Genomic DNA, 22,733 nt, shown 5'->3' with positions numbered 1-22,733 from the left:
AATACTACTGTTGTTTCAAAAAAACTACTCTATTACACTATGCATATATTGAATGAGCAGGTGTTTGAAACTACTGGGTATATTTTCAGTAGATGCAGTTGAAACCAGCTGAAAACATTACTATAAGTAATAGGAGATAGCATAAGATGTTTTGGTTTTTACTTTAGTCCATGATATGCAAATCACTTTCATTTACAATTTTTTGAGAAAATTCAATTTATTTTAGAACTGCAAACATTACAGGATATGGTAACTTCTTAGGACCTCTAAGCAGTACTCTCAGGAATATAAGCTTTCATACATTTAGGTTTTGTTTGCAAGATACATAACACTCATATAGGTTGTAGCTCTTTATACACTGGTAAGAGAATAGTTCTACAAAAAGAAATAGCATGATAATAATTTTATGTGTCTGAATTGGGTAGCAGACATAGTAGGTATAAGATTTGAAGGCAAAAATATGGAAAAATACAAAAGTAAAAGAGCTGTGTGACATGCCTTTAAAGAATTTGTGGGAAAAGTCCTAATACTGGCAGATGAAAGCCCTAGTTTCTGCTTATGAGAAGCCAGAAATCTTTTAATCAGAACTCCGGTGAAATTATTCATTTCAGCATTGTAGCTAATTTCAATTATTCTTTTTGGGACATTACTATGTTATAGCTGCATCATGAGAAGACATGGTAGTATTTCCATGTTTTATGGATGAAGACCACATGAGGTACTGAGCTTGATCTGTAAAGTATTTGTATCAGGTTATTAGCCCACAGTTCATAACACAACAGGAGCTACCTTCTACATGTTTTATTTCACAGGTAAAATCTGCTTTCTCTTCTCCGGTCTAAACAGTCCCATGTCTCTTAGTCTTTCCTCCTAGGAGAGACACTCCAGTCCCTTCATCAGCCTCATCAGCCTCTGTTGAACTCTGACCAGTATGTCCTTCTCTCTCTTGTACTGGGGAGCCCAGAACTGCATGCAGTATTCCAGATGTGCCCTCACTAGTGCTGAGCAGAGACGAAGAATCACCTTCCCAGACCTACTGACAATACTTCTCCTGATGCAGACCAGAGTATCATCGGCCAAAAGCACATTGCTGGCTCATATTTAACTTGGTGTCCACCAGGGTGCCCAGATCCTTTTCTGCCAAGCTCCTTTCCAGTTGGGTGGTGCCCAGCACTTACTGCTGGTGCCTGAGGTTGTTCCTCCCCAGCTGCAGGAGTTTGCACTTGTTGAACTCCATGAGGTTCCTGTCAGTTCATTTCTCCAGCCTGTCCAGGTCTTTCTGGATGGCAGCATGGCTCTCTGGTGTATCATCATGAATGCATCCTCTTCCCAGATTCGTGTCATCAGCAGATTAGCAGAACATGCACACTCCCTCATCATCCAAATAATTCCTGAAGATTTTAAACATGATTGGACCCAGTACTGATCTCCTGGGTTACATTGCTGGTTACTGTCATCCAAAAAGAATTCATGCCAACTATGGGCCTTCAGCAACCTCACTGTCTGCTTATCCAGCCGATACTTCAACACCTTGTCTTTGGGGATCTTATGAGAGGCAGATTTATTTCTAACTGAGTTTTGGCTTTTCTAGCCAGGTCTCTTGCTGCTTGGACAGCTTCCTTACATGCCCCCCATTCTAGCTGTCATTCCTTCCATTCCTTGTAGAGTTTCTCTTTGGGTGCCAGTGTGTCCAGGAGCAACTTGTTCATCCAGGCAGGTCTCCTAGCATTTTTTTCCTTTTGCCTGACTTCCTGCTTGCTGAGATCAACTGTTCATGAGATCAGAGGATGTGATCCCTGAATATTCACCAGCCTTCTCAGATCACCCCTTCCTTCTAGGACCTTATCCCATGGGACTTTTCCAAGGAGGTATCTTAAGAAGCCAGATTCTTCCCTCCTGAAGTCCAGGGTTGCAGTCTTGCTTTTCACAGTCCCCCCTGATTCCTGAACTTCATCATCCCATGGTCACTCTGGCCAAGGCTGCCTTTCATATTCATATCCCCCAAGAACCCCTCTTTGTTGTTGAGTTTGAAATCTAGCAGGGCATCTTTTCTCAACGGCCCCTCTGTCACTTGAAGGAGGAAGTTATCATCAGTGCATTCTGGGTTCCTCATGGATCACTTGTGTCCTGCTGTATAGTCCTTCTAGCAGATACCAGAGTGAAGTTCCCCATGAGAACAAGAGCTTGCAAATGTGAGGTTGCTTCTGTCTGTACAGGTCCTCACCCACATGTTGTTCTTGGTTAGGTAGCCTGTAGCAGAAACACACTGAAATGTTACATTCTAATTGTCTGTTATGTCACCCAAGAAATTCTTTGTTAGAAGCCCAGTCTTCTTCATCCCATGTAACAGGTACATGAAATGTATTCAAAGAGAGACAGCTTTATTATAACTAAGCTTTGTACAGAGCTTGTTCATCCCAAAGTTCACGGGAGTACTCTAGTATGGCTAAAGTATTTTGGTTGCAATTAGAACCTGAAAAAACTTAGGCTGAAAATCCCAGATAGGTTCTCATCACTGAGTAGTCAGTTAGACATCACCACAAGCTGAGTTAGCCACAGATGTTATCTACGATAACATAAGAACCTACGGGATCGTCAGAGGTGGATTTTTTTAAGTACTAAAATTGGACCTCAAATCACACTTGATGAATCAGAAGTGACTTTTGGGTCTGATTCTGTGGGATCTGCCAAATCTGCTTGTGAATTCAGTGCCCATAAAGAGAGATGTGTGTAAGCTTCCTGAAATATTCACCTGTTCTGGTTCAAGTTTGCATAGCTTACAATTTCCTCCATTCATCATCTGCTCCATTTATTCCTAAATTATATGAAGCACCAGAGAGGGTAGGATCAAATATGGAAGGCACTTTGTGGCTATTGTGCACCAAATTCACAGGTTGGGGTGATCTTCTGGAGAAAGAAGTCACTGTATGTTCCTGCTGCTCTCAGCCTGCTCAGCCACTTGACCTTTCTTTCCAGCACAGTTCACAGATCCTGGCAGAGGAGGCAAGTTAAATGTGCTGTAATTAATGTAGTTGAGACACCCACCATGGTGACTGGAAAGATGTAGGGACAAAAAAAGTACTGTGAACTCTTATTTGTTGAAACATAGAATTAACAAGAAATGCAGCTCCCAGCTTCCAGTCTATGAAGTGAGTGGCCTCTAATTAGAGTGGTCTCTAAATTAGCTATAAGGCCTTGCTTTTATGTCTGCCTATCTCTAACTGTCCACCCTCTCTACATACTTCTCTGTGTCCTCTTCCAACTATATAAAATATTTTTAATTTTCAGTCCCTGAAAAGTTTCAGCAAGGGATTCCTCCCCTGCTTTCCTTTGATAATAAAGTATATAGCCTATAAATAGTAAGCATTTTTTTGTGTATGGGGTTGTTTATATGGTTCCTTCATATATAAATTTACAGGTTCTACATGCTATTAAGTAACACTGCAGTGACTTCATTATCAGTGTCTGGGGTTTACCCTGCCAGAGGAATTGTCTAGCATCAGGAGATGACAAGTCTCCTGGAATGGCTGTCACTGAAGCAGCAGGTTCAGAGATTCAGGGTAGTTCATTAGAGAAAATGGGCAACACTGCATGTTTTGCATGGTTTTGTTTGCACCTGACATTTTCACGATTTCATACCACTTGAAATATTTTGGACTAAATAGTCTCATGATCATCAGAGTCACAGCTAGACCTTAATTAGCTACATCAGCATGTAATTTACAGTAGTGAAGGCTATATAATCTCACAAATCACCTCTGGCTTGCTTGCAAATGTATTGTGCTTTTTGAGAAACTTGTGCTTCTTTTATGCAACAATTTACATTTAAAAAGTTAACAGCACTATCATATGCAGAGAGCACAATTCTGTTTCATTTTTTAAAAGCATATGCTTGTAGAAGCTCAGTTAATCTTCAGCCAGCAGGTTTGCAAGTGCATGCAGACTTGTAGACGGGAACTGTATGAATGCAAGCAGAGTCGTGTAACTGGCAGCTGTTCAGTGTAACTGTGTTCAGTCTGAAGAACACGCATCAGCTCAAGTATGTTGTGGTTTTGGCCCAGCTGGTACCAAATGAGCCTCAGCTCGCTCATCCCCCCACCCCCACCATGGAACAGGGAGGAAGAAAATCCACCTTCAATCTTGTTCATCAAAACAAGGAGAGGGAGGTTTGCATTCCACAATTACGGTAACAGGCAAAAAACAGACAGGTTCCACTTGGGAAGAAAAAAACCTAATCTACAAAGAGAAATAGAAAACATGGGCACATCTTAATACCTTCTCCCCCCACCCCTCCCTTCTTCCCAGCCCCGGATCCCTTCCCTGCTGCCTCCCCCTCAGGACACAGGGAGGGGCACGGGGAGTTTTAGGGTCAGTTCCCCACACGGTGTTTCTGCCGCTCCTTTCTCCTCAGGGGGAGGACTCCTCACGTTCTTCCCCTGCTCCAACGCGGGGTCCCTCCCATGGCAGAGTCCTTCAGGAACCCCTGGGACATGAGTCCCTCCCACAGGTGCAGTCCCTCAGGAACCGCTCCAGCCCGGGCTGCACACAGAGTCACGGCTGCTGTGGGAGCAGTCACCTCCTACATCTACCAACAGTCCTGGCTCACTGGGGACATCCCAGATGATTGGAAGTTGGCGAATGTCACAGCAATCCACAAAAAGGGCCGGAAGGATGACCCAGGAAACTCCAGGCCTGTCAGCCTGACCTCAGTGCCTGGCAGGGTCATGGAACAGATCATCCTCAGTGCAATCACACAGCACCTGCAGGATGGACAGGGGATCAGACCCAGCCAGCACGGGTTTAGGAAGGGCAGGTCCTGTCTGACCAACCTGATCTCCTTTTATGATCAGGTGACTCGACTGGTGGATGCGGGGAAGGCTGTGGATGTGGTCTACCTGGACTTCAGCAAGGCCTTTGACACCGTCCCCCATAGCATTCTCCTGAAAAAGCTGTCAGCCCGCGGCTTGGACAGGAGCACCCTGTGCTGGGTTAAGAACTGGCTGGAGGGCCAGGCCCAGAGAGTGGTGCTGAATGGGGCTGCATCCAGTTGGCGGCCGGTCACTAGTGGTGTCCCCCAGGGATCAGTGTTGGGCCCAGTTCTGTTCAATATCTTCATTGATGATTTAGATGAGGGGATTGAGTCCATCATCAGCAAATTCGCAGACGACACTAAGCTGGGGGGAAGTGTCGATCAACTGGAAGGCAGGAGGGCTCTGCAGAGGGACCTGGACAGACTGGAGAGTTGGGCTGATTCCAATGGGATGAGGTTTAACACGGCCAAGTGCCGAGTCCTGCACTTTGGCCACAACAACCCCATGCAGTGCTACAGGCTGTGGATAGAATGGCTGGAGAGCAGCCAGGCAGAAAGGGACCTGGGAGTCTGGATCAACAGGAAGCTGAACATGAGCCAGCAGTGTGCCCAGGTGGCCAAGAAAGCCAATGGCATCCTGGCCTGTATCCAGAACAGCATCGCCAGCAAGTCCAAGGAAGTGATTCTGCCCCTATACTCAGCCCTGGTGAGGCCACACCTTGAGTACTGTGTCCAGTTCTGGGCCCCCCAGTTCAGGAAGGATATCGAGGTCCTGGAGCAGGTCCAAAGGAGGGCAACCAGGCTGGTGAAGGGACTTGATCATAGACCCTATGAGGAGAGGCTGAGAGAGCTGGGGCTGTTCAGCCTGGAGAAGAGGAGGCTCAGGGGAGACCTCATCGCTCTCTACAACTCCCTGAAAGGAGGCTGTAGCCAGGCGGGGGTTGGTCTCTTTTGCCAGACGACTTTCAACAAGACAAGAGGGCATGGTCTTAAGTTGTGCCAGGGGAAGTTTAGGTTAGATATTAGAAAGAATTTCTTTACGGAGAGAGTGATCCGGCATTGGAATGGGCTGCCCAGGGAAGTAGTGGATTCTCCGTCCCTGGAGCTATTTAAAAAGAGACTGGATGTGGCACTCAGTGCCATAGTCTAGCAACCACAACGGTGGTAAAAGGGTTGGACTCGATGATCTCTGAGGTCCCTTCCAACCCAGCCAATTTTATGATTCTATGATTCTATGATTCTATGATTCTATGATTCTATGATTCTCCGCTGGCATAGGGTCCTCCAGGGCTGCAGATCCACATCTGCCCCTCTCTGCAATCCTGCACAGGCTGCTGCTTCCCGTCTGCCCCCCTCTGACACTTCAGAGGCTACAAATCCACATTTGCCCCACAGTGGTCCTTCATGGACTGCTCCACCGTGCTGCTTCGGGGACTGATCAACCCGTGCTGCTCCGTGGGCTGCAGGGGCACATCTGCCATCTCACCATGGGCTGTGGGGAAATCCCTGCTCGGGCACCTTGCCCCCTTTTTTCTTCACTCACCTCTGTGTCTTTTCTCTGCCATTTCTCTCTCACTTCCTCTTCTCCTCTGCTTTGCAGGTCCTTTTCTGTATTTTTGCAGTTTCATTTTCCCTTTTTTGAATATATTACTCTCAGAGGCACATCCAGCTTCCCATATCTGCTCAGCCTTGGGCAGAGGTAGAGTAAGGATTGGAACCAGGGGAGCTTTCAGCAGCTTCTCACTGGAGCCACCTCTGTGGCCCCCTTATTTCTAAAACACCAACCACCTCACTAGCCCAAGACATATGGATATGTGTACAGAGCGTAGTTGCTCAAATAATGAGTAATCTGTTTTCTTTGCATTTATAATAAAAGTTTAGTTATGGAGGTTCAAACTAAAAATTCTCAGTAACTACACAGTGAAAACTCCCTACTGAGTTTATAGAAGACACTGCAGGCTTGCTGAATTACTGATGTGGTTTACTGTATTGTTTGATTAGTTCTTCAGGAACTTCATGTTTAGCTTGAATGGACATAGAGCCACAATAGTCTGCCAGGCTTAAAATGAAAAAAAGACTGTTAGTCCATTAGGAGTACAAAGGTTGCTCCCACATAGAGAGAGCTGCTGACATTGCCAAGAAGGTCAAGCACAGTCTGAACAAGAACAGCCCCTAAAAGATAGAAGGAATTCTTTAACTGAGAAACTCCTATTTTCATTAAAAAAGTAAAGGTTGTGCAAGGAATCAGATCACCTGAAGCAAGTGTTAAATAAATGCCCAGTTGAAACAAAGAAGTATGCTTTTACTCTGAAAGGTCAGCTTTTTTTAATTCTGCTTTTGCCCACTCTGCACTGCCATGCTAGTTACTGAATTACAACAGAGTAACTGAGAGAGATAGACTGGGTCCCATATGAAGAATATATTTTAATTTTGTTCAAGTCCCCAGAGTGTTTTAATCTTGACTGGAAGACTTTATTAGATGATATTCTATGACATAGAATATGGGCAGAAACCGGAAATCCTGTTATCCAAGGCATTCTGAAATAAAAAAGTAAAGCCTGAAACTGTATAGAATCATAGAACAATATGGGTTGGAAGAGACCTTGAAGATCATATGGTTCCAACACCCCCATGGGCTGGGACAGCTCTCACTAGACCAGGTTGCTCAAAGCCCCATCTAACTTTGCCTTGAATGCTTCTAGGGATGATGTACAAACATCTCCCTGCACAATCTGTGGCAGTATCTCACCACCCTCACAGCAAAGAATTACTTCCTAATATAATATAAATCTACTCTGTTTGAAAGGCATAATTTGTTGTTAGGCAACCCATGTCAGCTGTAATCAATCACCTTATTTTCCATGTGCCTTAGCATAGATTTCAGGAGGATATGCTCCATAATCTTACCAGGCACAGAGGTAAGACTGACTGGCCTGTAGTTTTCTATGTCTTCTTTTATTCCCTTTTTAAAAATGGGGGTTATGTTTCCACTTTTCTAGTGGGAACTTGACTGCCACCACTTTTCAAAAATTATGGATAGTGGTTTAGCAACTTCATCCACTAATTCCCCTCAGGATTTTTTGGATACTTATATTTAGGTCCCATGAACCTGTGCCTGGTTCCTTAGATGGTCAGAACTCAATTTAGCCCTACTGTAGGTGGTTCTTCATTCTCCCCAGACCCTGCCTTTGCCTTCAGCAAATTGGGTTGTGTGGCCAGAGCACTTGCTGGCGTAGACAGGCAGAAAAGTCATGCCTTAACCTTGTCCATACCCTGGGTGAGCACATCTTCCATTTCCTTCCAGAGAGGGACCACATTTCCCCTAGTGCTCCTATTATCACCAGCATACCTACAGAAGGTTTTCTAGTTTCTGTTGCTGTCTCTGGACAGATTTAATTCCATCTGGGCTTTAGCTTCCCTAACCTGATCCCTGGCTGCTCAGACAGTTTCTGTATATTCCTGCCAGACTAGCTGTCCTTGTTTCCATGTTTTGTAGGCTTCCTTTTTGTGTCCAAGTTTGTCCAGGATCTCCTTGTTAATTCTTGCATCCCTTTTTCCCTGAATTCCTCTTTGTTGGGATGCATCAGAGTTTGGAGGATGTGATCCTTAGATATTAACCAGTTTTCCTGGGCTCCTCTCCCCTTCAGGGCTTTTTTCCTGTGGTATTATACCAGTCAGGTCCCTGAAGAGGCCAAAGTAGAGTATGTACATTGAATCTTCTTGTGAAGTTTTATTTAAATTTCAAACCCATTTCTTTTGTTTTTGAAACATTTCATGAGAACCTAAGTAAGTGAGCAGCCCTGTGTTTAATTGAGACAATTGGGAACAGATCTTTTAGATTACTGTGGAATAGGTAGCTCTGGTTTGTGGGTAGTCTTTGTCTGCATAGGTTTTAATAGTTCAGCTACAGTGAGAAGACAAAGTAATGATAAAGTTATTAATATTAATTAGCAATTGACTCTGTAGAATACTGAAACTGTTAGGCTGCAGAACATTTACTTCAGCTGAGACAAAAAAATAATTCTACTTGGAAGCACTTTTAATGGAGTGTGGTGGCAAGCTGAAAATAATTTGCAATACACTCCCTGTGAGTGCTTACAAATACGTAACACTCCTAAGTGTTTGCTTGTGGCATGTTTGCCATTGCATCTGAGCATCTTGAATTTTGAGGTACCTTTTCCTCATTCCACCAGCTTAGACATAGTATGAAAGTCTACTGTGTCAGGTTAAGAACTGGATCACAGAGATTCTTGCCTACAGTGTAGAGTGAACATCTAGGAAAGCAAGGACCTGACACTTAATCTGAGTTCACTTTTTCCTTTAATTTGTTGCCACCTTCAAGATGAGAGCAGGCCTCTATAGTTTCTGAGTTGCTACTTAAAACTTAGTATCAAACTGAAGCACCTTTAGTGTTTGGCCTGTTCCATGCTTGTTGGTCCAGCATGCTTGATGTGCAAATATTTTCAGCCCTGCAGAAAACCAACTGTACATTGTTCAGTTTTTAATAGTGTTTTGGATAAGGTAAATTGCTCAGTCTAAACAACTTTTCTGTGGAAATGTCCATGCAATATAGCACATTAATTTTTCTGATCCTGTCTAAGCTGCAAAGCATATGAAAACAATCCAGATACGCATATCTCTGTGAGTCAGCAAGAGTCCTTTGCTACACAGCAGTGAGCTTTGGAGCCCCTGGTTGTGCATTTCCACTCACAAAAGTAGCCCAGAGTTGACTAACAGCCCTGATTCTAAGGAGATTTTGAAACTGAGTAGCATCTCAAGCTACTGCTCACAGAATTTTAGGAAAACGGCACAGGAGAGACCATTCTTGAAATGTGGTTCTCAGTATGTATGTAGCAGACAAGAGCAAAACAGCACTTGTATTCAGATTAGAAAGCAGTAAAAGTTACAAAGCCTGTGATGGTCACAAAGCTTAAGGGAAATGCTGTTTGATCCCAGAGCAGGTGTTCACCCATGAAGAATTAGTTACTGACCGTGTTCTTTACCTCCAATTAGATGTTCAGGCAGTGGAATATTTCATTCCTCTTTTATTATTACATTCTAGTGCTGCACAAATGTGCTGAATCTTTCCAAAGCTGTTTTTATTTTCTTCCATTTTGCATTGTGGAAGAGCCTCTATGAGAGGTTAAATGTCAGTGAGTTTCAAGAAATCTCTAAAGACTCTGTTTCCTCACTCATTTACTCCACTGTCAGTGTTCTGTTATGTTACTAACTGGAATCATGCCTTATTGGCACAAGGGGAGAATCAAATTCTGTGTTCTGCATGTGGTTGATACTTGGATTTTGGTGCTACTGGGAATAATAAAGTACTGAGAAATAAGCATGTGGCTTTCTCAATATGATTTTGAAGGTAGTTTAATGTCCCTTTTAAAGGTTTGTGTGTTATGACAGCTTATTTCCCATATGATGTTTAAACAAGAAACAGAACGTGTTTACAAAAGCCTCCACTACAAATAGCACACAACCACCCTCAAGATAGTGTACTTGACAAACCTGCCTCATCTGTTTAGAAGCAGGTAGTGGCTTAACTGGCTGACTCTCATTCAATTCTCATTCATTTGGTAATCTCTGGGATGAAGAATGTTGTGGAAGAAATATTTTTGGAATTGCCATCAGTGTAGGATTTCTCTAGGGTTTGCAAGTATATTTGCAATCAAATTAGTTTCTTCATCAATATATTGAGTACCTTTGCAACATAAAAGCATGCATTGGAGGCTTGGGGCATCTCTTTTGTGAAGACAGGCAGAGGGAGTTGGGGTTGTTCAGCCTGGAGAAGAGAAGGCTCCAGGAGACCCTATAGCAACCTTCCAGTACCTGAAGGGGACCTACAGGAAAGCTAAGGAGAGACTTCTTACAAGGGCATGTAGTGGTAGGATGACAGGTAGCCATTTCAGATTGAGAGAGTTTATTTAGATTGGCTATGAGGAGGAAACTCTTTACAATGAGGTTGGTGGGACACTGGAACAAGTTGCCTAGTGAAATTGTGGATGCTCCATCTCTGAAAGTGTTCAAGGCCAGGTTGGCTGGGGCTTTGAGCAGCCTGGTCTAGTGGGAGGTGGTACTGCCCACGCGGGGATGTTTTAAGTAGATGATCTTTATGGTCCCTTTAAAAACAAACCATTCTGTGATTGTATTATTTGCCTACAAACATTTTCCTGTCTTGCTTGCTTAAGATTTCAAGTTCCAGGGGAGCTGCAGTTGTCTTTCCTTAGTCAAATACTCCCTAGGTCTGCATTTCATGTAAGAAATTACCAGTGTCCTCCAACAGGATATAGGTTGTGTTTGGAGTGTTAAAGACTGCAGTTTGAGAAGGGAAGGAAAGGGACAGGCTAAACCTCCCATTTGCATTAATGGGCCATGCTGTTAGATATATCTGAAGCAAGCTGAAATTAAACCTTATACCCTTTCTGTGGCTGGGAGTGTTTGGACTTTCCATTACTTTTTTGGTTTGAGCAGTGTGTTACACTGCTTTTGATATGTGTGCAGAAAGACTCTTCCAGTACATCTGAACAGTGAGTGGAAAGGAAGCTCTGCTGGCATGAACTAAACCAACATAAGCAGTGTTAGACAAGGAAAGAACCTGAGTAAAAATAAGAAATCTAGATGCCTCTTCTATATACTACTTCTTGTGTGACTTACATGCACATTTATAATCATTTTCCTAGATGCAGCTTTTTTTTTCTGTTATACTGTCTGTCTCATGTTAAAGGAAAATCACTCCAGATGATACATTTGGCTTGTTTGTCTTACATCAGCTTATTCTCCTAGAAGATCTAGAGATGCTGTTTGTACACATTTTCTGTGATGCAGCCTGGAGTTTCTGTGGTGAACATAGAAATACATTTTTCACTTTTTCCCTCCCCATTTTTAAACAGGTAGACAAGAAAATTGTGCGCACAGAAATTGGAGTTCTTCTTCGCCTTTCACATCCAAACATTGTAAGTTTAGCCTTTTGCTCCACATTTATTTCTTTGGTTTTGGGTTTTTATATTTTTTATTTTTTTAAATGTTTATAAATTTCTTAGGTTTTTTTGTTGTTGTTGATTGTTTGGTTTTGTTTGGTTGTTTTTTGTTTGTTTTTTTTAAATTACTTCTTTTCCTGAGAGATTACTGTTGTGGTCTTACTATGCAGACTTGGAAGAGCTTTGAAATCTTCTCATGACTGCATTAGCGGCTTGCTATGGAAGACTGTAGAATTATGCTTAAAATAAATTCTTTGTTAAAGTAAATGTTCTCACAAAGCTGAGAGAGAAACTGTGCAAAAGAAGTTCTGTAAATGAAAGGGGAATTTGATGTTGTCAGTCCTTGGAGCATGAGCAAGGTCTTACATGTAGTTACTCTGAAAGACTGAGAGACAGCTGTAAACAAGCACTAATGAAAGCAACTTCTTAAACTCCTGTGTTATGCAGCGGTTGCTGAGCTATGGGGAGAATGAAAATATAGATTAAAAAAACCAATAAATGAATGCAATGGACATAAACCTAGCAAGAACAAAAGAGTGGTAGGAAAGAACATGAACAATGACAAAGTAAATGATGCACCAACTTCAGCTGGTACCATCCTCTGCTTTGATGACTGTGGTCTGTTGTCTGCTGTTGACCCTGTGATATGCACATCAGGAAGGCAGATAAGCAAAAATCATACATTTTTTTTTATCTTACCAGATAAAACTGAAGGAGATTTTTGAGACCCCTACTGAAATCAGTCTTGTTCTAGAATTGGTCACAGGCGGAGAGCTGTTTGACAGGTAAGTTACCTGTATGTACTTTACTAGATACTTTCCCCTAGGATGTTACAGTCCAACTTTCTTCTCTGCACATAATGCCTGTGTGAGTACTTACTGGAATTGTCTCATCAGCATATGGCTTATTCACATGAATAAATATCTGCAGGAATTGTCTTTAAAACATGTTTGCAAATGGGATGATGAGATTTTTTTGAGAAAGTTACATGAGTTGAAAATGGAGGAAATTGTCAGTAATTTCTGAAGAGCACATACTCATGAAGGAAGTTAATAATCTGTGGCATAGCATCAGTGTACCAGAGCAATCAAAAGGCAGGAAAAACTGTCCAAATCACATTAGTAGGTCATCATAAAATATGGGAGGTAGCAAGCAGCCTGCCAGGAGGATAGTGGTATGTCAGGTAAAAATTTGGTAAACAGAGTAACAGTGTTTCTTTTGATGCAGCCCAGGACCCAGTTGGCTTTCTGAGTTGCAAGCTCCCATTGAAGGCTCATGTTAAGCTTCTGGTCCACTACCACTCCCAAGTCCTTCTCCTCAGGGCAGTCCTCAATCCTTTCTTCACCCAACCATGCATGGTAATGCCATGACCCAGGTGCAGAACCTTGTATTTGGCCATGCTGAACTTCATGTAGTTTCTACAAGCCCACTTCTCAAGCCTGTCAAGGTTCCTCTGGATGGCATCCCCTCCCTCCAGTGTGTTGACTTCGCCACACACTTTGGTGTCACCAGCAAACTTGCTGAGAGTGTACTCGGTTCTACTGTCCATGTCACTGACAAAGATACTAAACAGCACTGGTCCAAGTACTGACCCATGAGGAACACCACCCATCACACATCTCCATTTGGACACTGAGCCATTGATCAGAACTCTTTGGGTGTGGCCATCCAGCCGGTTCCTTATCTGATGAGTGGTCCATCCATCAAATCTGTGTCCTATCTGTATGCACTTAGTAGGTCTGTAATTGGGACAATATTTATTAATAGGAATTTGCTTTTCTAGAGAAAGAGAATATAGGAATAGCATTTGATACTGCTTGAGTTAATTGATTAGTTCACTGGCTTCTGTGATTTCCAGCTCATATAAGGAAGGACTGTTTGATCTTCCTTCTAATTAAAGTTTAGTATTTAAGAGAACTGATATGCAAATTACACATCAAAACTAAGTCTGAAAGTATCTTTGACTTGAGAAAAGAAAAGCATTGTGGGTTTTTGTACCTTCCATAAAGTCTTTGAGGGAAGAAAGTTGCATATACTCAGTACTGTGCCAGAGCAGTCAGGAGAAACATGCTTCAAGTTGAACAACGAGTAAGCACTTAACCCTGAGCTAGAGTGGAACCTTCACAAGATGCCTTGCACATAGGCACAAGATACCATATATATGGTCAAGATACCTTTCATATATCCCTTTGTATATGCATATGTTCATATTGAGTGTTTTTCAGGAAAGCTGGGTACTGCACATAAATCTTCAAAGAGAGAATTGGCAAAGGGAAAACACAAAAATGTTAGTGAAATTGTTGGTTTCTGAACAGCAACCATCCATGTGATAGAAAAACTGAACATATACTCCATGGGACTGAGGATGGGGAATTGCATTATTTTTTGGATCTAGAATTTACCATTAGAAAATTTCAATGTTTTATAATCTTTACTCAACAGTTATTATCAGATTTGAGCTCTCAGATTGATCTTTCCTAATTGATCCTTAATTGGATCCTTTATTTTCAGATTGATACTTAATCCAGTAATATGGCTAGGATAAACTGTCTGGCACTGCCTCACGAGAAGCAAAGATGTTTCATCACTTACTAGAATTGTGGTGCCCTCTTGTGATGCTATGAATAAGCAATAATACTATTGCTATGGAGGTCTTCTGATTTCAGCATCCACCTTTTCTCTGTCAACCTCAGAATTGGAAACTGACCATACAGAAAAGAATCAATGAATCAAAAAATGTAAAATGCTATTTTCAGCTCTTAAGGTAGCTATAGGAGTATTGCTTCAGTTTTCAACTTCAAACCAAAAATAAATTATTAAATTATTAGAAATCTGCAGCCAAGATGTTTTGCACTAGTTACCCCAATTAAGCATTAGCTGTTTCTTTCCTCTCTTTCAGTGGGACCGAAGGGCTAACAATTGCATTGTGCTATGCAGTGGTTGCCTTCTGAGTTTTTGTGAGGGTAAATGTAGCTTTCAGCTGGGGAAGGACTTCCCATCTCTTGCTTAATCTTTTCAATTCATACTTCTATTTATCATGCATGAAGTAAATGTCTTGACTGACAGAGATGCCCTGTGCAGTTGCTCCTCTGTTGCTTGCACAACTTAGGTCCCAGGAGAGGGCACAATGACCCTGGAAAGTCTCCTGTAGAGTGTTGTGGTTGTCAGATGTGCAGAACTGTGCCTTGAGATCCACCCTATGGTTGTCCTCTCAGCTGTTTTACTGATCTAGTTTTTTGCCATCCCAGAGGTCCATTCTGCTTTTGATCAGTATTTGAGCAGCAGATAAGTAAGTTGTTTCAGGTGTATATTCCCCTTATCATGAGGATGATTTTATAAATTCCCAAGATCCAATTAGACCTTATTTAGTATTTCTATCAAATCATCCACATTATCCCTAAAATGAGTTTTCATTGTGACAATTTTTTCAGTTATGTCACCAAAATTCAAACAAAAAAATATCAACTACACATCTGAGTTAATACCATTGAAATCTGGTTGGGTTTGGCTGTATTTTTTAAAAATAATGTTTTCCAGATTTCAGAAATCATGTTGTAGGTCGTGCCCTGACCCATAGTATTCCACCATCCCAAATTCAACAAATGTAACTCTACAATAAATTGGAGAATTTTGTGTAAATTAGAATATCTATTGCCAGTCTGCATGATTTTTTTTTTTTGTCAACTCAGTAGGTGAGCAGTAAAAAAGAGCTTTTGACATAAGACAGACTGGACTGTCTTGAGTATTGTGATGTAGAGCCATTTAAGCCCAAGGTATGTTATGCAAGCAGTGGCCAGTTTCAAAATTTGATGGCATTTTTTTTTACTTATTGGGAAGCAAACAATGTGCCAGAGTGAGCTCTGGGGTGGGATGTTTAAGTGGACAAACTGACCAAGACAGAGAGGAAACTGAAGTACATCTAAATTTGTCCAGCTTCAAATGGTAATGTCAGTCCATACATTCTCATTTCAACTTTGGCATCCTGACCAAACTCTTCTGTTTCTTCCTTCATCTCATTATTAAGTTCATTGTCTAAAAATACTGCTTAGACTTCAATCTCTTGACATCCATTTCTTCTGAAAATACTGATTCAAGCCCGTACTGTCTTCTTTATGGAGCACATGCTTAAAAAATATTAATTACTTGCTCTAAAGAACTTGCCTTCTAAGAGATGCAGGAATGATTATCACTTATGCACAAAACTTCCTGAAGCATTCCCAAGCTTCAGGCACACCTTGTTTCTGCTTATGGAAATTAGAATTATTAAGGGACACAAAAAGAGTAAAGAAATTAATCAGTAACTGAAATAGAGGTCTTTGATAAACCAGAGGCAGATCTTTTATATATTTCTGAGCTTAAGTCTCATTATATGGTGACAGTCTGCCTCCTGAACAGGAGTCAGAGCAGTCCTTTTCATTCTCTATTTTGCATGAGCAATTTACAGTCTCATCTCTCAGGACTGGAAAAAAAAAAAAAACCCAATAAAAAAAGAGACATCTGACTTGACTACACTATGCCCTGTTCCTGGGAATTACAATGAGACACAAAAATTAGTTCTAGTAAAAGTGGCCCTTGATGTCATAATAGCTCATTCAGTGTCTCTTGATTTCAGCTGTCATAATGATAAAACCCAGTAATTCAGGAATAAAGAACTGCGTGGTACTGCTCGTTTGTAATCTCTCCAATGTCACTTCGTACTTTTTTTCCTGTATGAGTTGTAATAATGCCTTAATACTTTTTTTGTGATAAGTACCTCATGTTCTCGCACTGGAAAGAATTACTCTAAGAAAGTCAGTATCTCCTGACACCAATATTCTCTTCAAGATGAAAGATACAAATGTTTTTTTTGTAAATCGGGATTAGAATATCACTTATGTTGTGCTCAGAATATGCACTCAGAAACATTAAACACCATGTAGAAAAACACTTGCAGCTTTACAAATGACTGAACAATTCAAATAAAAATGATGATCCAATTATAATCCTGACTGGCTTCCTGCCACCCTCTGAATGTGAACTGATGTGACATCTAAGCTGGCCTGGTTCTTAACTCCACCGTAGAAGGCTTTTCACTTATTTTCATTTAAAATGTCCTTTTGCCTTTTGTTGTTATTGCTAGAGATAACTTTGCAGGAACTGTTAGGATGTGTGTGTCCCAGCTGGGAATTCCCACTCTGGAGAATAGAAAAGCCTTTTGAAGGCAGGACATACCAGTGCCTATGGAGCTCTTAAGTGCGTTAGGTATTGGTAATACTGAGACTTCTTGTGATTAGAGCAACTCTGCTGTACATGTTCTCTTATTTCTGCCACAGCTTTACCACCGTAATACAGACATAAGAGGTGTGGGTGCCAGACAAAAAAGGAGAGAGATAGCTGTCAAGATACAGGAAGCTGATTCAGCACTAGCTGATTTCCTCAATTATTAACAAATTTAGCTTTCATGTTTTTTTTTTTTAATGTAGAGAGGTTTTAATAGCTCCATGCAAGTGACAAGTTGAGGTATATATATGTACAGCCTATGTAGCTGTAGCCTACATAATATTATTCAGGAAGTCTCTGACCAACTCAAGATCAAATGAGTCTTGTGTTACCTGATTTAGCACCTCTCATGAAATTAGAAGATCACTTTGGTGTGGGCGCTTTTTACATTTTATTTTATTTCTCATTGCTTTTCCTATGTACATTACAGGCACATAAAGAGAAGGCAAAATATTTTAGAAAGAATTACAGTTATCCTAAATATTCAGAGCAACAAAATTCTGGTCCTAAACGATTATTTTGTTTCACTTATTGGGAAACAAGCATCATGCAAGAGAAAACTCTGGGGCAGTATGTTTAAAATATCATGGCAGCTACAGATGTGCTGGTCTGGCATGGAGGGCTGGAGCAGCCAAGTTTTTCACCTGAGCTCAGGCACTGTCTTTCAAAAATCCTTGGAGGTCCAGGATTTTTTGTTAGGAAATATTAGGAAAATCTTTCTTTTTGCAGACTTGGCCAGACTCTGTTTTCCTTATCCTCAGAAGATAGAGAGAAGATAAGTGAAGGACTGTGAGAGATCATATATTTACAGTTACTGAAGTCTTCTTTCTCTGATCATGCTTTCTGTGTCTCCATTACTGTCCATTGAACTCCCCTCACATTCCCATGTCTGTCTTATAATGTGGGCTAGAAGAAGAAATGTGGGCTAGAAGAAGAAATTCAATGGAAGACTCAGTGGTTCTTGGCAGGATTTCCTCACCACTGCCTTAAGTGTGGCTCCCTCTTTCTTCTAATTTTCAGTCTCGCTTTACCTTGTAGAAATATTTTAATTTCACTTTAATGAATTATATGAATTTACATAAGAATTAAGTGAGTATGTTCATAAAAAGTTCATAAAAAAATCTCCATGGCAACCACAGAATTTTAGATAAATCAGCGTTTATTTATAGAACCAAATATTTTTTTTAATTATCACATACTGGTATTGGAGCAGACCTTATGATGGCCATTTTTTAACCTGATACTTTACACAATGTAGCAGGATGCAGCCCACCAGTAAGGATTAAAGCCACTTAGAGGCAGAATGAAAATAAGTGTAAGAAACATGTTAAAGAATGATAAAGAGTGACCTAAAAAGCAAATAAAGACATGAAGAAAGAAAGAGGAACAATGTTTTGAACAGATGAACTACTATAAAATTTTTCTATTTTGGATGACTAAATAGATTTAGCAGGGCTTTTCCAAGCTGCATGGTATGAACCAACTCCAGAGTGCAGAAAACCGACATTTATAGTAGCAGAATTACATCATGGCTAGATACTGCAGATTTTATGGTAACTTTTTAGATTGATCAGCATAAAACTAAGCGTCCTTACGAGTCTGAAGTAAGTGAAGTAAGAGCTGGGCTTTAACTCCTGTCATGGCTTAGCAGTTTGGGCAGACCACAGCCCTAAGGACAGAATTCCTCTCTATTTCCCCCTCCCACAAAGGGAAGATTAAAGGGGAATAAAAGCTGGAGACTTTAAGTTAGAAACCGAAAACAATTGGATACAGATTTTACTAACACCAGGGAAAGGTAATAACACAAAGGATGAAGTAACAAAGCAGACAAATTTTTACAAATATATATTTGTATACAAGCCAACAGGTAGCATGTGGCAAGCTGGTGGTAACGAACAGCAGCATGGCCAGTAGGAAGCAGGAAATAAAAAGGGAGGAGATGCTGATTTCCCAATCTGTTATAGAGTATGGGAAGAAAATGAGAAGGGAATAAATTCCTCCCTTTGCATTCGTCCCTGCTCAGAGTCTGAAAGCCTTCCCTCCTTCTTTAGTTCCTCATGTTCAGACAATTACACCTGCTCCAATTTCAGGTTAGGCTGGAGGATGTGTGGAATGGCCCACGCGGGCGGGAAGCAGGGCAGTAAATCTAAGACTCTGAGAACTAAGTACAAGTGGGTGAGGAAAAAGTAAGTTTCTTAAAGTGGGTAATATGGAGACACAAGAACATCTTCTGTTTAAAATTGCAGGAACAGAAGAAAGACTTTGGTATCAGGGTCAGAGAGCTGGCAAAGGAGCTATTTCTTGTACTGTTTCTATGTTGCTTCTTCTACACCCTTGCACTCTTGAGTAGAAGTTTCAGGAGCTGTTAGAATGCAGGGCTTGCAGTGTGTCTGCAGACTGTGCATGCCAAGAAAGGATGGTAGAAGTTTTCCTCAGTCTAAGACAAGAGGTTTCACTTCAAAGGCAAGAGACAGTGCTGATCATGAATTCATATTATTGGTGGTCTTGCATGAGGAGGTACATGTCATTGGTGACTATCTCAGTCTAGCATCCTCTTACATTGGATTAGTCCTCTGCTTGTTCAAAAGAGATTGCTAGGGCTTTTTATTCCTTTTTATCTCTAGAGTTCTGCAAGCAAGTTTTGGTGGATTTGGATAGATCTAGCCTTCTGTTTTGTTATTAGTTGAAAAATCAAACAATAAGCCTAGACCTTCCCTTCTTTTATTTTATTTTTATTATTTTGTTATTATATTTTTAATGAATCATAGAATATGCCGAGTTGGAAGGGATCCATCAGGATCATCAAGTCCTACTCCTTTTCCTATGTAGGGCACCCCAAGAATCACACCATGTGCCTGAAAGAGTCATCCAAACACTTCTTGAACTCAGGCAGGCTTGGTGCTGTGACCACTTCCCTGGGCAGCCTGTTCCACTATTCAGCCATCCTTTGGGTGAAAAACCTCCTGATATCTAAACTAAATCTCCCCTGATTCAACTTCTTATCATTTCCCTGAGTCCTGTCTATGATCACAGGAGTGGAGAAATCAGTATCAGTCCCTTCTCTTCCCCTCATGAGGAAGCAATGAGGTCAACCCTCAGCCTCCTTTTCTCGAAACTCAACAATCCAAGTGACCTCAGCAGCTCCCCATAAGTCACTCCTTCCAGAACTTTCACCATCCTTGTGGCTCTCCTTTGGACAGACTGAAATAGCTTGATGTCTTTCCTACACTGCAGTGCCCAGAACTGCACACAGTACTCAAGGTGAGGCTGTATCAGTGCAGATTGGAGTGGGACAGTCACCTCCCTTGACCAGGTGGTGATGTGCTTGATGCCCCCCAGGACATGGTTGGCTGTCCTGGCTGCCAGGACATCAGCCTGCCTCATATTCAGCTTGTTACTAACCATCACTTCTGTGATGGAATGTTCACTGTTTTTTTTTTTTTTTTTTTGCAGGAGACTCATTGTTTCTACTTGCTGCCTAATATGCTTGTCACTGATCCCCAGATATATGAATTCCAGTCAACTGTTAAATTGCATATCAATATAATTTTAGTACTGCCCTGAAAATTGATTCTAAAATGACACTTTGGGATTCCCTATCTCTTTCTCATTGATTTTCAGATCAAATGTGTTTATCAAGACTGTGCTCTTTCTTTTATTTTTTTCCTACCAGTAATAAAGTTTCTACACAGCAAGTGTGGGCACTACCTAGCTGCCTTACTGTGGTATCCTGCTGATTTCAATGGATTCATACAAATGTGGTGAATAAAAGCATAGCACAAGTCCTAAGAAGCATATCCCAGAAGGGATAAAATCCTGTGTGAAGTCTTCCCAGATATGCTGTAGGCTACAGAAGTCTGGTGAACAGTGACCAGTGAATAGTGAACTGGGATGTGGTGATCCTAAAGTTCTTTCCCAGAAAAAATGGTTGTACAGGTCTAAGAATTTATGCATTTGCTGATGCAGATTATATCGAAGATGTGCATAATAGAAACATCGTAATCAATGTAGCAAGTTTAAGCAAGCCTACAGCATTGCATCTGGGAAAGAACAACCCCAGGTACCAGTATAGGTTGGGGATTAAGCTGTTGGAGAGCAGCACAGAGCAAAGGGGCCTGGGGGTGCTGGTGGATGGAAGGATGACCATGAGCCAACAATGTGTCCTTGTGGCCAAGAAGGCCAATGGCATCCTGGGGTGCATTAGAAAGGGGTTGCCTAGTAGGTCATGAGAGGTTCTCTTCTCCCTCTACTCTGCCCTGGTGAGGCCACATCTGGAATATTGTGTCCAGTTCTGAGCCTCTGAGTTCAAGAAGGAACAGGAACTGCTTGAAACAGTCCAGCACAGAGAGACCAAGATGATGAAGGGAGTGGAACATCTCCCTCATGAGGAAAGGGTGAGGGAGCTGGGGCTCTTCAACTTGAAGGAGAGGAGAATGAGGGGTGACCTCATTAATGTTTATAAATATGTAAGGGGTGAGTGCAGGAGGACAGAGTCAAGCTTTTCTCAGGGGTGATTAACAACAGGACAAGGGGCAATGGTTATAAACTGGAGCATAGGCAGTTCTGTAGTAAATGTAAGGAAGAATTTTTTTTCACTGTGAGAGCGACAGAGCACTGGCTCCAGGGAGGCTGGAGAAATGTCTTCCCTGGAGACATTCAAAGCCCACCTGGACACGTTCCTGTGTGATCTGCTGTAGGTGATCCTGCTTTGTCAGGGGGATTGGACTCGATGATCTTTTGAGGTCCCTTCCAACCCATGAAATTTCTATGATTCTATGATTAAGCATTGCCTAAAGGATTTTTATTGCCAGGAAACTTGCAGTACACACAGGAAACAGGAGTGCTAGAAAGGCTAGAGGGAAGTTGGCAAGCATTACTGTAAATTATTAAACACGTGTTTGATAATCCTGTGGAAGCTTCTAAATTTCAGCTACCTGTTGTGTTTAAGAGTATGCATCACAAGAAGTTACACCATGATACCATGTCCACAGTCTCTCTGGGCTGTATGGCACTAAGGGTGTTTCTGCTCAGTGCTAAGGTTTTTATAGCTCCATTGCCTGAGAGGATAAGGCTTTTCGACCTCTCAGCTTCAGTGGCAGCTGAGAAAGCTTTATCATCACTTGGTGGGGTGGCTGGGGGCCCTGGGAGGGGTAGCAGTGGGATGGGCTCTGCCAGATGGTGACCCAGCATGCACACAGACTCTCTTCTGGCTTACCCATCTCTTTCATTTGTATATGGAACTACTTAATTGGTACCTCATCGTCTTATAAAGAACAGCTTAATCTTTCTTCATTCAATTGTTTCTTCTCTTTTCTTAAAGATCATTCTATAACCTGGGTATAAATAATAGGCTATGATGCTATAATAACAATTAAAATAATTCCTGCAGGTTACTTTCTCATTATAGAATAAAGGCAATGAGTCATTGTTCATCTGCAGGCTGAAATTTTAAAATCTTAAAGAAGCGTCATTGGTCTCAGGTAGGAGTGTTGTTATAATAATGCAAACCAACACGCCTACTATTTGTCTCATGTAAACTATCACAGGGAGGATGTAAAAAATAGCTATGAAAATTATCTCTCAGTATTATTACAGAACCTAAACTGCAGGATAATATTTTCTTGGTGCTCTTCCTTACTGCCTAATAGCTGGGGGTTTATTTTAAAGCAGAGTGCCCTTAGAAA

At 41.5% G+C, this 22,733-nt stretch overlaps 1 protein-coding gene across 1 annotated transcript in view; it reads left to right on the top strand.

Annotated features, from left to right (window-relative positions):
• CAMK4 (calcium/calmodulin dependent protein kinase IV) overlaps positions 1 to 22,733 on the top strand; it is a 138,447-nt gene that overhangs the window by 66,321 nt on the left and 49,393 nt on the right. The window contains exons 3-4 of the mRNA XM_030467581.1: positions 11,704 to 11,766; positions 12,493 to 12,575. Coding sequence (XP_030323441.1) covers positions 11,704 to 11,766; positions 12,493 to 12,575 — 146 coding nt within the window. The remainder of the gene's footprint in view (positions 1 to 11,703; positions 11,767 to 12,492; positions 12,576 to 22,733) is intronic.

The sequence above is a fragment of the Calypte anna genome, chromosome Z (genome assembly GCF_003957555.1).
Source record: "Calypte anna isolate BGI_N300 chromosome Z, bCalAnn1_v1.p, whole genome shotgun sequence".
NCBI classification, from domain to species: domain Eukaryota; kingdom Metazoa; phylum Chordata; class Aves; order Apodiformes; family Trochilidae; genus Calypte; species Calypte anna.
Note: the sequence above shows the minus strand (reverse complement) of the source record. Positions and strands in the feature narration are given on the sequence as shown.